This window comes from Heterodontus francisci, chromosome 35 (assembly GCF_036365525.1).
Source record: "Heterodontus francisci isolate sHetFra1 chromosome 35, sHetFra1.hap1, whole genome shotgun sequence".
In the NCBI taxonomy this organism is placed as follows: Eukaryota; Metazoa; Chordata; class Chondrichthyes; order Heterodontiformes; family Heterodontidae; genus Heterodontus; species Heterodontus francisci.
In genome coordinates this window covers 52175288-52189168 of record NC_090405.1, presented here as the reverse complement: position 1 = coordinate 52189168, position 13881 = coordinate 52175288, and the positions used below count along the sequence as shown (strand labels likewise).

Genomic DNA, 13881 nt, shown 5'->3' with positions numbered 1-13881 from the left:
TTGAAGCCAGAATCATGGTTGACTACTTTTAGAATTAGAACATTACAGCGCAGTACAGGCCCTTCGGCCCTCGATGTTGCGCCGACCTGTGAAACCATCTGACCTACACTATTCCATTTTCATCCATATGGTCTATCCAATGACCACTTAAATGCCCTTAAAGTTGGCGAGTCTACTACTGTTGCAGGCAGGGCGTTCCACGCCCCTACTACTCTCTGAGTAAAGAAACTACCTCTGACATCTGTCCTATATCTTTCACCCCTCAACTTAAAGCTATGACCCCTCGTGTTTGCCATCACCATCTGAGGAAAAAGACTCTCACTATCCACCCTATCTAACCCACTGATTATCTTATATGTCTCTATTAAGTCACCTCTCCTCCTCCTTCTCTCCAACGAAAACAACCTCAAGTCCCTCAGCCTTTCCTCGTAAGACCTTCCCTCCATACCAGGCAACATCCTAGTAAATCTCCTCTGCACCCTTTCCAAAGCTTCCACATCCTTCCTATAATGCAGTGACCTGAACTGCACGCAATACTCCAGGTGCGGTCTCACCAGAGTTTTGTACAGCTGCAGCATAACCTCGTGGCTCCGAAACTCGATCCCCCTACTAATAAAAGCTAACACACCATATGCCTTCTTAACAGCCCTATTAACCTGGGAAGCAACTTTCAGGGATTTATGTACCTGGACACCAAGATCTCTCTGTTCATCTACACTACCAAGAATCTTCCCATTAGCCCAGTACTCTGCATTCCTGTTACTCCTTCCAAAGTGAATCACCTCACACTTTTCCGCATTAAACTCCATTTGCCATCTCTCAGCCCAGCTCTGCAGCCTATCTATGTCCCTCTGTTTGTAGCAGTGAAGAGAATTTAGCAAAGCATTCACTGCTGCAGTAGGACATTAACTGGGATTTCACAAGAGTTTCAGTAATTATAGTGGTTTATTTACAACATCCTTCGGCACTATCCACAACTCCACCGACCTTCGTGTCATCCGCAAATTTACTAACCCACCCTACTTGGAGGTAGCACTGAATATCCTTGCGTAAATAATAAATTTAAGTCTTAGTTTTTTGCCATTATTAGTAAATAAATTAATCCTAGCAGACCAATATCCCAGAGATAGTAAGTAGCCTCACTCGTTCTGCTAAACCCAAGACATTAACTCTGTTTTTCTCACCACAGCTACTGCCTAACCTGCTGTGTGTTTCCAGCATTTTCTGTTTTTATTTCAGATTTACAGCATCTGCAGTATTTTGCTTTTGTTGTTTCTTGTTGCAAGTGAGAGGCTGTGGAGGGGCATAATCTTTGATTACGACTAACTATCTAACCATTGAAATATGTTTAATTCTTGGCAGGAATGAGTTCAAATACAAAATTAAAATGATTTTTCATCAGAGTAAACACAATGGCGCAGTGGTTAGCCTCACCGCTCCAGCAACCCAGGTTCAATTCTGGGTACTGCCTGTGTGAAGTTTGCAAGTTCTCCCTGTGTCTGCGTGGGTTTCTGCCGGGTGCTCCGGTTTCCTCCCACAGCCAAAGACTTGCAGGTTGATAGGTAAATTGGCCGTTGTAAATTGCCCCTAGTGTAGGTAGGAATATGGGATTAATGTAGGATTAGTATAAATGGGTGGTTGACAGTCGGCACAGACTTGGTGGGCCGAAGGGCCTGTTTCAGTTCTGTATCTCTAAATAAATAAACCACTATAATTACTGAAACTCTTGTGAAATCCCAGTTAATGTCCTACTGCAGCAGTGAATGCTTTGCTAAATTCTCTTCACTGCTACAAACTTCTCTCGGTTCCACATCAACTGCACTTGAAAATTAATGTACAAGGGGCCAAATAAAATTACTTATTTCTTTACAGTTGTTGCTCATCATAAACAAAATCAGAAAATTATCTCCAGTTTAATATGATGGCCATTGGTTACTCTGAGGGGCCTGATTGCCAGTAACTCCTGTAGAAAGGGCATACATGTTTGTTTGGTATGCTTCCTCTAGTCAATTAGTCTGTTGATATTCACCATCTGTGCTCATGCAAAGAATGGGTTAGATACTGGAGGCACAAACAAGAAATGCTGGAAATACTCAGTAGGTCTGCCAGCATCTGTGGAGAAAGAAGCAGAGTTAACGTTTCAGGTCAGTGACCCTTCATCAGAACTGACAGATATTAGAAATGTAAAAGTTTTAAGCAAGTAAAGTGGGGGTGGGGCAAGAGATAACAAAAGAGGTGGTGTTGATAGAACAAGGTCACAGCAAAGGCAAATGTTATGTTAATGGACAGATACTGGAGGCTTGCAAATCATTACTCCAGCCTGATTCTGCACTGGCAGAAAAGATTCAGAGAAAGGAAAAAAAAATAAGAAAGTTGATTTTGGTCCAGCAAATCTGAAGAAGCTGATAAACCTACGCACATAGCTACTTAATGGTTACTTCAAGGAAGTACTATTATCTAACTGTAATCTGATATTGAGAACATTCTGGGTCAAAGGTGCAGTTCAGCTAGAAAAGATCATGATTTATTTAAGCACATTTCTGTGTAATCACTCCAGCTCTCCATTCACGGTGACATTTTCAACGGCCCAGAAGCAGGTTACTGACCTCCACCATTCGGGGAGATTGATGCATAAAAGATGATGAAACCAGGCTAAATAATAAATGAATTCAATAGTGAGTTTGTACTAAAATAGCCCTTGATGTAGCAAAGTACTCCACAGCCAATGAAATACTGTTGAAGTGTAGTCCCTGTTTTAATGTAGGAAACACAGCAAATTGGGATTAACATTTAACTTGATCTCCCTTTCTTCCCTAGCTATAAATACACAGTTCTAGTCTTGTTACCTAAATTCTCACTTAGGTTAATAGAAAGTTGGGAGGAGGAAGAGAAGACTGAAGGAAGTAATGAGATCCACAGTGGGCATTACTAGTTTCTAATTTATCTTCCCTTGTCTTCTACTCTTGCCACACATGGTGTTCTGGCTTTGTACCTAGGTTCCTAATTTAAATAAAGGATGCAGTTTAGTTTTTAGTAGAATTAAAATATGAAGTTTTTCTATAAGGTTTTCCTTACATTTTGAATCAGCTGGTTCATTTCCGGCTCGGACAGTTGAGTATCGGATGTGCCTCCTGTCAGACAATTCACCAATTTCTTCAAATCCTCTTTATCTAAAGTGCCATCATCATCAAAATCTGTAAGCAGTGTAGAAAGAATGTTTTAAACCAATACAAACAAGCTCCAAGTTAAGTCAATATTATTCACAAACTAGAGTTACAATCCTTTTGTGTGAAGCTAACTCAAATACTCCTAACATGATGTGCAGCAAACAGATGGGCTCAGTTCTGCATCTCATATACTGTAATCCGCTGTGCAGAAGTTAAACAGTTTTTCTGAAGGGGCAGGATGGGGGAGCAAAATCACAGGAATGATAAATTCTTCAAGACCACAGCCTTTTTCCTGCTGAATTCTTTGACTCATTGTCACAATACCAGGCTTCCTCCAGTGCCTTCCCCCGTGGTCATTCTGCATATTAAGCTTAAATAATGGATGTTAGAGAAGAAAGTCACAGATACTATCCTTACCCAAATATGCACATTCTAACAAGAGTCATCAGATAGCAATCAGGAGCAGGAACCCTGGCCAATATTCTTCTTCCTGACCCAATTATCATTCCCTACTGCCATACCAGTTGAGATCAACTAACTCGGCTTCTCAACTTAGCTCTAACCTTTTAATAGAGAACGTTCAGTTGGTCTCTAAATATGATAAGAATTCTCTTATTTTTCTCTTACTGGGAACTGAAAGAGCACAGCACTGAATCTCAGCTTGGTCAGGAACCCACAGGCAGATAGCTCTGTGGCTGGAGGCCCAAAGACGCATGGAAAAACAGGTGTGCCAAGGCCACAAGTGAAGGCGAGGTGCTCTACAAGTGGCCCTGGCTGTATTACAGGTACCACTGGATTAAAACAGGCCACAGTATCTGTTCTACTAGCCCCTAGAAGATCAGACTAACCAAAAATTCGGAAAGCGTAGTGAGACTTGATCTCTGGAGTTGCAGAATCACTAAAAACACTGAACATGTCCAAGAAATCCTCGAAGGACATACTGCCATCCTTTTCAATCGCAGTTGAGAACACCGTACAGATTCTTTCTCGGAAAGGGTTAGCCTATAATCAAAACAGAAGAAGCACTTTTTTTTTTTAAAAAGGTAACTTAAAATAGTTTATTGGCTTTGTTACTCAGCTTCACAATTCTGACTATTCACGTGTGAGTCTTGACTGAGAGGGGTAGTCGATGATCTAACTGGAGGGCGTCAGAGCTAAGACCAATCCTGTCCTAAATACTTTGGGGAGCAAGTAGCCATTCTTCATGCGAGAGCCTAGACCATGAATGTTAAGAGGTTGTTTTACCACAAAGGCCATCTCAGCCAAAACCTATTCTCAACCAGTGTTCAGAGAGGCATCTTTCAGCAGATAGTGAGGAGCAATCCTGACATTTTCTGCTTTTGAGCCCAGAAAGCCTTCAACATTAACTCGTTTACTTACACAGAATCCACTTCTATATCAGCAATGCATTAGTGTCTTTGTTAAAGGGCTTTCCTGTTGTGAAAAATTGGAGCAAAAAGAGAGCTCTCCACAGACTGACCATTACACATTACTAGAATCCAAAACATCTCTTACCTTCAACTCCAGCATCTCACAGATTCTGTCCTTTGAAACCCGTGTGTTCTGGAAGTCAGCCAGATCTTTCGAAATCAGCTCCGTGAATAATCGATAAGCACTTTGTGGATCAAAGGGTTAATGGGCATTAATATTTTAAACCTCCTCTATGGAATGTCACAAAACAGTCCATGTAAATTTTTAACTGGAAGTGATTACAATGCAATTTAATGCAAGGCAAAGAGCCAGTTATTCCTCAGCATTCCTGTACACTGGAGTGTGCATTGATTCAGTTGAAATAGCTGAAGACGACAAGGAAATTATTCAAACCTATCATTAAATATCACCATCATTACAAGCAGCTGATTTTATCATCCATCGCGCCCCTTTGTAGTGCTAACTCATATGAACATACAAATTATGAGCAGGAGTAGGCCACTCGGCCCCACTCTGCCATTCAATGAGATCATGGCTGATCTGATTGTAACTTCAACTCCACATTCCCGCCTACCCCCGATAACCTTTCACACCCTTGCTTATCAAGAATCTACCTAACTCGGTCTTTAAAATATTCAAAAACTATGTATCCATCACTGTTTGAGGAAGAGAGTTCCAAAGACTCCTTGCGGGGGTACAGTTTCACAAGTACCAGATTGTATCTCTTACCCCTCTCTTGTGTGAGTCTAGACAGTGAGTGTTGATGGCTATCTGACTGTGGAGGCCTCACACTAAGCCCATTACAGTGTATAGCAAAGAGGAGCAAAAACCTTTACTGATGTTTCTCCCTCCTTATCATGGGAACAAAGCAGCCAATGTCTTGCTGAGATCAGCATAATTCAAGGATTGAATCATTGCTATTGCTGGTCCAGAAGAGCCATTGCTACCCAGAAGTGCATTTAGTCACTAAGCCTGTATCACAGCCTTCCAGCAGTTTCTGAGTTGTCAGATCCCACTGTGGTGAATTGATGAATGATTTCAATATTCTCCACAAACAACAAAAAATAAAATATAAAATCCCCTACTTACTGCAGAATGTCTTGCTTTGTTAAAAACGTCAGTTCCTAAAACAAAAAGGATAAAAAACACATTTCAGTGATGAGCATTTCTGCCACAGACTGTAACAGTGGTTAACTCAAAGTACACTCAGGCAGTCAAACTATTTATGACCCAAATACTGATCAAGGATGAAGGTTCCTGGTCTTCACTGCAATGGGGAGGAAATAAAGCCTTGTACACCCTTCCTGCTTCTTACGATCACAATTCAATTAATTATCAGTTTTGTTCAGTTGACCTCTCACCTTTGGAATCAAGCCCCATTCCAAGGCTGAACTTTCTGTGCAGCATAAAAGGAGCTGCATTGCCAAGAGATGCCGACTGTCAGGCAACACATTAAATTGTCACTTTGTTTGGATAGATCTGAAGCAAAGTAGGGAGCTCTGGTGCCCTAGTCAACATTGTTAATCGAGGAGAGCAGAGTCAAAACTAGGTAAACTGATTATTTTTCTGGTTTGCTAATTGTGAAATCTTACCATGTGCAATTGGCTGTTGTATTTACACCAGGGACTTCACTTCAACAAGTCATGAATATGATGGGAAGCACTTTGAGACATCCTGATAATTTCTATTCATCTTCCAGTTATTTTTTGCTCCTGATAATCTTTCCTCTGCCTGTCTTACGAATATTGTTGCTGCAAAGCCTCATTCTCTTGGCTAAGACAGTAGTAATGAAAACCAAAATGGCCATCTCAAATGGGTTTATAAAACTTTGATCCCTTACTGCGACTATCAACTGCCACCCAGACCAACTTAGTGATTATTCCAATTGCAATGAAATACTTTGGACTTAATACTTGAAATTACAGTTTAATCCAAATTTTTGCCAGGCTCTGATTGAGGATAAGCTTGCCCAAGAAGCGTTTTTTTTTAAAGTTAAATTTTACTTTCTCACCTGATATTCAGAAAGTTGCTCCTTTGAGAGGTGGCTGGCCGATCCCCCCATGTTCCCAATTTGACTCCAAACTTTGATTTCTGGATCCTCTGGGAACAAACACCCGCTGTAGTGCCAGCAGTCTCTCTGAACCCTTGTGCAACTATTTTAATTTAATTAAATCTGGACCTGAAAGGAAAATGGACAGGTTAACATGTGTGAAGATCTTTCTTCAGAACTGGAAATTCAAAAATGGGCGAGTCCCTTTATGGAGGGGAGAGAGGAAGGAGACTAACAATGGGTTGAAGTGGAACTGTAATGCTGACTTTAGTCACAGGCATTTACTGGGTTTAATGAACTGCAAACAAATTTTTGAAGAGGTGAAAACTGGTGGATAATATAAAAGGATGACCTAATGAAATGAAAAGGCATCTAACTAACACATTTATTACCACCTTTCACAAAAGTTCTCCCAAAATGCTACACACGCTGAGTTAAATGATGTAGATACTATTGCTATGTGGACAAATAAGCAAGATCCCACAAACAGAGAGCTGAATGATCAGTTAATCGGTTTCTGGTAGATTTAATTGAGAACAATGTTGGCCCCGGAGTCCTGGGAGACTCCTTGCTCTTCTTTAGGGTAAGGCCATCTAATATTTGATGTTCACCTGCTTCATTTTAATTTCCCAGCCAAGGGACTAAAACCTCATCCTAGATTGTATTCAAAGGTGTGGCATATCTAAGTAAGATCATGAAAAGACAACAGAAACCCTCCAAATTGGAAGGAGATTAAACAGAAAGAGGCATGAAAGTGAGAGGGATAGCCACAGTCTGAAGTTGCTGAAGTCAGTGGGCAGAGCGGACAGGTATAGGAGTACCCAAAAGGCAGATGAGATACTGTTCCTGAACCCTACATTAACCATGGTCTTGCAGGCAACAGAAAAAACAGCAGTAATTGAGGGGAATTTGAAATGGTGAACCTCAGGGAGGTTGTGATCAAATTTTGCGGCAGAACAGATCTGTTTTTGTGTAAGCAAATTACCTTTGCACAAAGAAATTTGGGACAAAATTTGGTAGCACAGAACTTGAGAATTGCTGAAAATAGAGACATGTTGTCGAAGCTTTTTGTCTTGCACTCATCAGAACAATCCGCAAGAATAATCAATGTAAGGGAAAACAACAACTTATACTGTATGAGAAGAGAGCGCTGATTGGTTGGCAAGTGAACTCTGATTGGTAGAGGCATTGCCATGGAGAATACACCAGTTTATGGTAACTGACAGTTAACTGCCAAGCTTTGTTTGAAATTTAAACCAGGCAGCTTGACTCTGATTGGTCAAGGCATTGCCCTGAGGAATGAACCAGTGAATGGCTGTCACTTATTTCATTCAGCTGAAACAGGCACAGTGTGTGTACATGTTCTTTCTGTCTGCAAAGAACAGGGCCCAGTGTATTAATAATCCGCAGTATGCTAAGAATTACGCTGACAACCAATTTAAGATTGTCAGTAGGGCTCACAGTGTGGCGTATTTACATGTTCTGGAAGCTACATATATTAATACACAGGGCCCTGTTCTTTGCAGATGGAAAGAACATGTACAAACATTGCGCCTGTTTCAGCTGAACAAAATAAGTGACAGCCATTCGCTGGTTCATTTCTCAGGGCAATGCCTCGACCAGAGTCAAGCTGCCTGGTTTAAATTTCAAACAAAACTTGGCAATTAACTGTCAGTCACCATAAACTGGTGCATTCTCCATGGCAACACCTCCACCAATCAGTTCACGTGCCAACCAATCAGCACTCTCTTCTCGTGCAGTATAAGTTGCTGTTTTCCCCTACATTGTTTATTCTTGCGGATTGTTCTGATGAGTGCAAGACAAAAAGCTTCGACAACATGTCTCTTTTTTTCAGCAATTCTCAAATTTGGGACAATTCCCTCCTCAGGACATCCTGATATTTCATATTAAAACATTAACTGGAAATTAAGGGGGGAACTGATGATTTAAAGCTCTGACTCCTGACCATTATGCTTTATGCATTATAAATTAGACTAGTGATGGTTTGGCATCTTGTTACAAAGAAGACAATATAATTCTGCACTTCTAATGCTAATTCTTCCGACCGAGAAACGTAATCCTTGCACTGTGCTGAGGTGGCTGATCTTAGCTAGAGTTGAGGTTATGTTACTTTAATTAGCTTCAGTGTCCCAAGCAAAGTAGAGTGGGGGGAAACAGCCAAGATTCCTGTTCCTATTTACTGTAAAGTACATGTATAGGATACCAAATGAGGAGAGAACCTGGTTTAGCTACAATCGCCAGTGAAGCATCACCCCAGATCAAATTTATATAATCTGAGATCAACAGTTTATTGAGTTTTGATCTTTATTGTTTTCACTGACAAGATCGATATTGATATGGAAGACCATTAAGCTATTTAGCTGATCGATCAAGAGAATTGTGTATTATATCATTCCCTTAAATAAGTCCAGGGCTTTTGCCCACACGACCTTATCTGGAACCCTCTCCCATGTGTAAATCATCTTATATGTGTGAAGGATTCCGCTAATTTAAATCCCTCTTGTTCTACTCAATCCTCAGTGAGGATGAAGATTTGGTATATGATTTGAGGACATAGTTGTATGAGCTATTTCTTTATGATTTGGGTGCTGAATAAAGTGCTCAACGTTAAATAGCTTTAGAAGCTTCACAAATAAATATCAGCAACACTGAAGAAACAAAGGGTTAATAGCCTTAAAAAGCAATAGCAGGCATTGAGGTGAATCTACGGAAAACGCAGTAACTTGCATCAGCTTGAGTCTGTTTTTAAGACTGAATGAAGGGAGAAGACCTCAGCTACAAAAGGGTTTTGTACTGTCCACACCACATAGTGCTGAGAGATTTCAAATATCTTCTCACTGGGAACTGACACAAGCCCAATAGTTTGATTTTTTTTTATATTTAGAGAGAGTGACTGCCTATAGCTAGGAACTAAGTTCAGAAAATTAAAAGGCAAACACACAGCCAACGTCTATGTCTATGGTTAATGGAGAGGCCGGAACGGCAGGAAGATTAGATTGCAAATTGGAATACTGTCGAGGTACACTAAAGGTTTAATGGATGTGCAACAGCAAACAACTAAAAGGCTGTATTGAGCCAGCAAGATGTTGTCTAGATGAGCTCTGCTGCTACCAACTCTTGTCTTCCCCAGGCTGAAACTTTCAAGGTAGGAATTATCCAAAGGGAGACAGACTCAGGACATTCGGGCAGAACTTCAAAGGAGGACAAAGAAGAAATTAAATCTGCAGCTAGCTCCGAAAGAGGCAACAACCCAACAAAAAGACATGAAATTTAAACCACAATTCGCACAAAAGCACCCTTGCAAAGTAAGCAACAATTTTCCCAAAGGGGAATACAAGTGCCCAGGTGTTACAAAACCTTAAGTCAAAATTCAGCAGAACTCGTTTATGGGATCCAGAAATTAAAAATACAAGAAGAAAACTCACCCAGCGACAAAGCTGCAGACACGAGTTGAAAGGCAAATTGCTCGGAAATCGTTAAGTCTTAAGAACTAAAGTCTACAGTCAAAGCCAAGAGAAAACAGGACCTTAAATACCCCAAACATCCAAGTGAAACGGATCATGCTAGTCTTTGTTCTCAAATATCCATGTAGGAAATATTATCCTAAAAGACAGGCACAGTCAGTAATCTCACAAGAGCAGAGAAAGTTAATAATGCACAATAATCTAGCCCTCGGTAGAGAACATTGTCTCTCCCTAACGCTGGAATCATCGTCCTAGTCAGGAACAACGAGAGAAGCTTGCCCCTCCCAGAAGGAGGAGTTACATTACCAAAAGCTCAAGAGTAGGAACAGGAGTGTTTGGGGCATTGTGAATGTCCACGTTTCCCAGGATGTGTTGGCTGAAGGAAATAATTTCCCTAAAAGAGGATTGTAACTAATGCAGACCAGGAGTAGAATATTTTGACTGACAACAAGCCAAATGGTCACAAAATTAAATGTCCCATAAAAATAGACGGGCCATTAGCGACAGCTTAGTGAGAATAGGAACACAGTTAGATTCAACTCCATCCTTCACTGCTACTAAACACCAAATAAATCCTTGATATATTTCCAGAAAGTTTTGCATTAACCTGGCGATCCTGCGAAGATAAAATATCTAAACGAATGAAGTACTGAATAACAACACATAGGCACAGGTTGTAACCCAATACATGTCAAGAATCAACACTTTGACAGAGGTCAAATAAACCACCAGTGACTGACTATACCTAAAAGATAAGTGCGATAAATATTAGATTCACTTCAGAGCAAGTGTTATGCTGATGGCGAAACATAAGATAATCCCCCAAGTTAATCCACAAAGGAGAAATCTATTTAAATTATATCACGTTAAAGAATTCTGCTGGTAACGCTTTAACCCAATGAAGATATATTTAAATATATAAAGTTTAATATTGGGCTCATCTGACTACAAGGAAACTAAATTGCTCCCCATTTTGACCCCATGCATTACTATTATCTCTCTCTTTCTTGAGCCTTCTGTTTAACAGTTCAGAATTCCTGATTTTCCTCTCTATTCATGTTAGTTTATATCCTTCCCCATTGCTGGACTCTTTGCGAACATTTTGCTGGCAGTTTTGCTTCAGGTGAAAATTCTTTCAGGATAGCCTTTGCTTGTCCCAATGGCCCAAGAATGTAAACCTTTCCCTTCTGCACTAAGGATTGTATAAGATTAAAAGAAAAGGCCTATAAAGTTGCCAGCAATAGTCGTAAACCTGAGGATTGGGAGGATTTTAGAATCCAGCAAAGGAGGACCAAGAAACTGATAAAGAAAGGGAGAATAGACTATGAATGTAAACTAGCAAAAAACATAAAAACAGACTGTAAAAGCTTCTATTGGTATGTAAAAAGGAAACGTTTGGCTAAGAAAAATGTGAGTCCATTACAGGCAGAGTCAGGAGAATCGATAATGGGGAACAGAGAAATGGCAGAAAAGCTAAATGATTACTTTGTGTCTGTCTTCACTGAGGAAGATACAAGAAATCTTCCAGAACGTGACCAGCATCCTTGCTGGGAGGTTTGCTAGTGCTGTTGTGGGAGGGTTTAAACTAATTTGGCAGGGGGATGGGATACAGAGTGGAGGTACAGTAGGGGGTGATGTATAATCAAATATAAATGTGAAGCTAAGTCAGTCCGTAGGACAGAGTAAATGTAGATCTGTTAAGACTCAGGCAAATAATGCAAGGCTGGATTGTATCTATTTTAATGCAAGGAGTCTTACTAGTAAGGCAGATAAATTGAGGGCGTTGATTAACACATGGAAATATGATATTATTGCTATCACAGAGACATGGTTGAGGGAAGGGCAGGACTGGCAGCTTAATATCCCAGGGTATAGAATCTTCAGATGTGATGGGGATGGGGTAAAAGAGGAGGTGGCATTGCACTGTTGATTAAAGGGACAATTACTGCAGTAAGGAGGGATGATGTCTTAGAAGGTTCCTCTAATGAGACCATATGGGTAGAACTTAAAAACAAAAAGGGGGCAGTCACTTTGCTGGGAGTGTACTAGAGGCCTCCAAACCGTCAAGGAGAGATAGAGGAGCAGATATGTAGGCAAATCTCAGAGAGGTGCAATAATAATAGGGTAATAATAGTAACTTCCCCTATATTAGAGGAGATAGTATTAGTGCAAAAAGCTTAAAGGGGGTGGAATTCTTCAAGTGCATTCAGGAGAACTTTTGGAGCCAGCACACAGAAAGTCCTACAAGAGGAGGAGCAGTACTGAACTTAATCCAAGGGAATGAAGCCGGATAAGTGGTAGAAGTGTCAGTGGGGGAGCCTATTTCAGGGATAGTGACCATAACTCTGTAAGATTTAAGGTAGTTATCGAAAAGGACATAGAGGGTCCAGAAATAAGAGTACTGAATTGGGGGAAGACCGATTTCAATATGATAAAACAGGATCTGGCCAAAGTGAACTGGGAGCAGCTTCTTATAGGAAAGTCTACATCAGACCAGTGGGATTCATTTAGAAGAGAAATTGTGAGGGTTCAGGTGCAGCACATTCCTGTAAAGGTGAAGGGTAGAACCAACAGGTCAAGGGAACCCTGGATGTCAAGGGATATAAAGGATTGGATAAGGGAAAAAAAGGAGGCGTATGGCAGATTCAGAGTACTGAAAACAGCGGAGGCCCGAGAGGAGTATAGGAAGTGTAGGGGAGTACTTAAAAAAGTAATTAGGAGAGCGAAGAGGGGTCAAGAAAAATCACTGGCAGACAAGATAAAGGAAAATCCTAAGGCGTTATATTAGTATGTTAGGGGCAAGAGGATAACCAGGGGAAAAGTGGGGTCCATTAGGGATCAAAGAGGCAATCTGTGTGTGGAGCCGGAGGACATAGGTGAGGTTTTGAACAATTACTTTTCATCTGTGTTCACTATGGAGAGGGACGATGTAGATGTAGTGATCAGGGAGGGGGATTGTGATATACTTGATTAAATTAGCATTGAAAAGGAGGAAGTATCAGCTGTATTAGCAGGCTTAAAGGTGGATAAATCCCCAGGCCCAGATGAGATATATCCAAGGCTGCTACGTGAGGCAAGGGAGGAGATAGCAGGGGCTCTGACACAAATTTTCAGATCCTCTCTGGACACACAGAGGGAGGGGAAGAGTTGAGAGACAGCCTCCACTGTTGCAGGGGAAATCAGCCTCGCTCAGCTAATGTCTCCTGGGTGTTTGAGCTGGAAATGCCGGCTTGTCCGGGCGGTCAGAATCTGGAACAAGAATCCGGCCACTGGCTTCCAAAATGTACGGTGAATTTCTCTTTGTGGGTTTCTGAGCAAAGTTTCTCTGCTGGTTACTCTCGGTCTCAGGCTGTTCCTCTCCCCTCCAAACTTTAAAGAGCCGAGTTCGGGGACAGGCAATTCAAAGAGTAAAGTAATATTTCTCCTGTCTCCGGAGCTGCTGTGTGTTTCTGACCCCGGACTCTCTGCTCCGCCCTGGGCCAAGTTCCCTGTGTATTTCCCCAGCAGCTGCGGGGGCGATCTCCAAGGCAGGGAGCCGGACAGAGGGGTCCGGACCGGCCAGCGGGAGTGGGATACGTGGAAGGAAAAAGTATTTTTTTTTTTAAAGTTCAAAATTTAAAGTAAAACAAGTTCGAAAACTTTACTAACCTGAGTACAACTTACCCGGAAGTCGGAGAGAGATAGCAGAAAGTGGCTCGGCAGAGCCCCCTGTTGCTGCAGTTACAGGAGCAACAGCTCAGGGGGGACT

At 41.3% G+C, this 13881-nt stretch overlaps 1 protein-coding gene across 3 annotated transcripts in view; it reads right to left on the bottom strand.

Annotated features, from left to right (window-relative positions):
• LOC137350700 (calcium and integrin-binding protein 1-like) overlaps positions 1 to 13881 on the bottom strand; it is a 15610-nt gene extending 1729 nt beyond the window's left edge. The window contains exons 1-6 of one of the 3 annotated variants that reach the window (XM_068015591.1): positions 13797 to 13881; positions 6610 to 6777; positions 5688 to 5722; positions 4683 to 4782; positions 4016 to 4169; positions 3076 to 3194 (exon numbers count right to left, since the gene is read on the bottom strand). In XM_068015591.1, the coding sequence (XP_067871692.1) occupies positions 3076 to 3194; positions 4016 to 4169; positions 4683 to 4782; positions 5688 to 5722; positions 6610 to 6660 (459 nt within the window). In that variant the 5' untranslated portion in view covers positions 6661 to 6777; positions 13797 to 13881. Of the gene's footprint in view, positions 1 to 3075; positions 3195 to 4015; positions 4170 to 4682; positions 4783 to 5687; positions 5723 to 6609; positions 6778 to 10094; positions 10237 to 13781 lie in introns of those variants that run through there. The other 2 variants (XM_068015590.1, XM_068015592.1) reach the window with 2 other exon arrangements.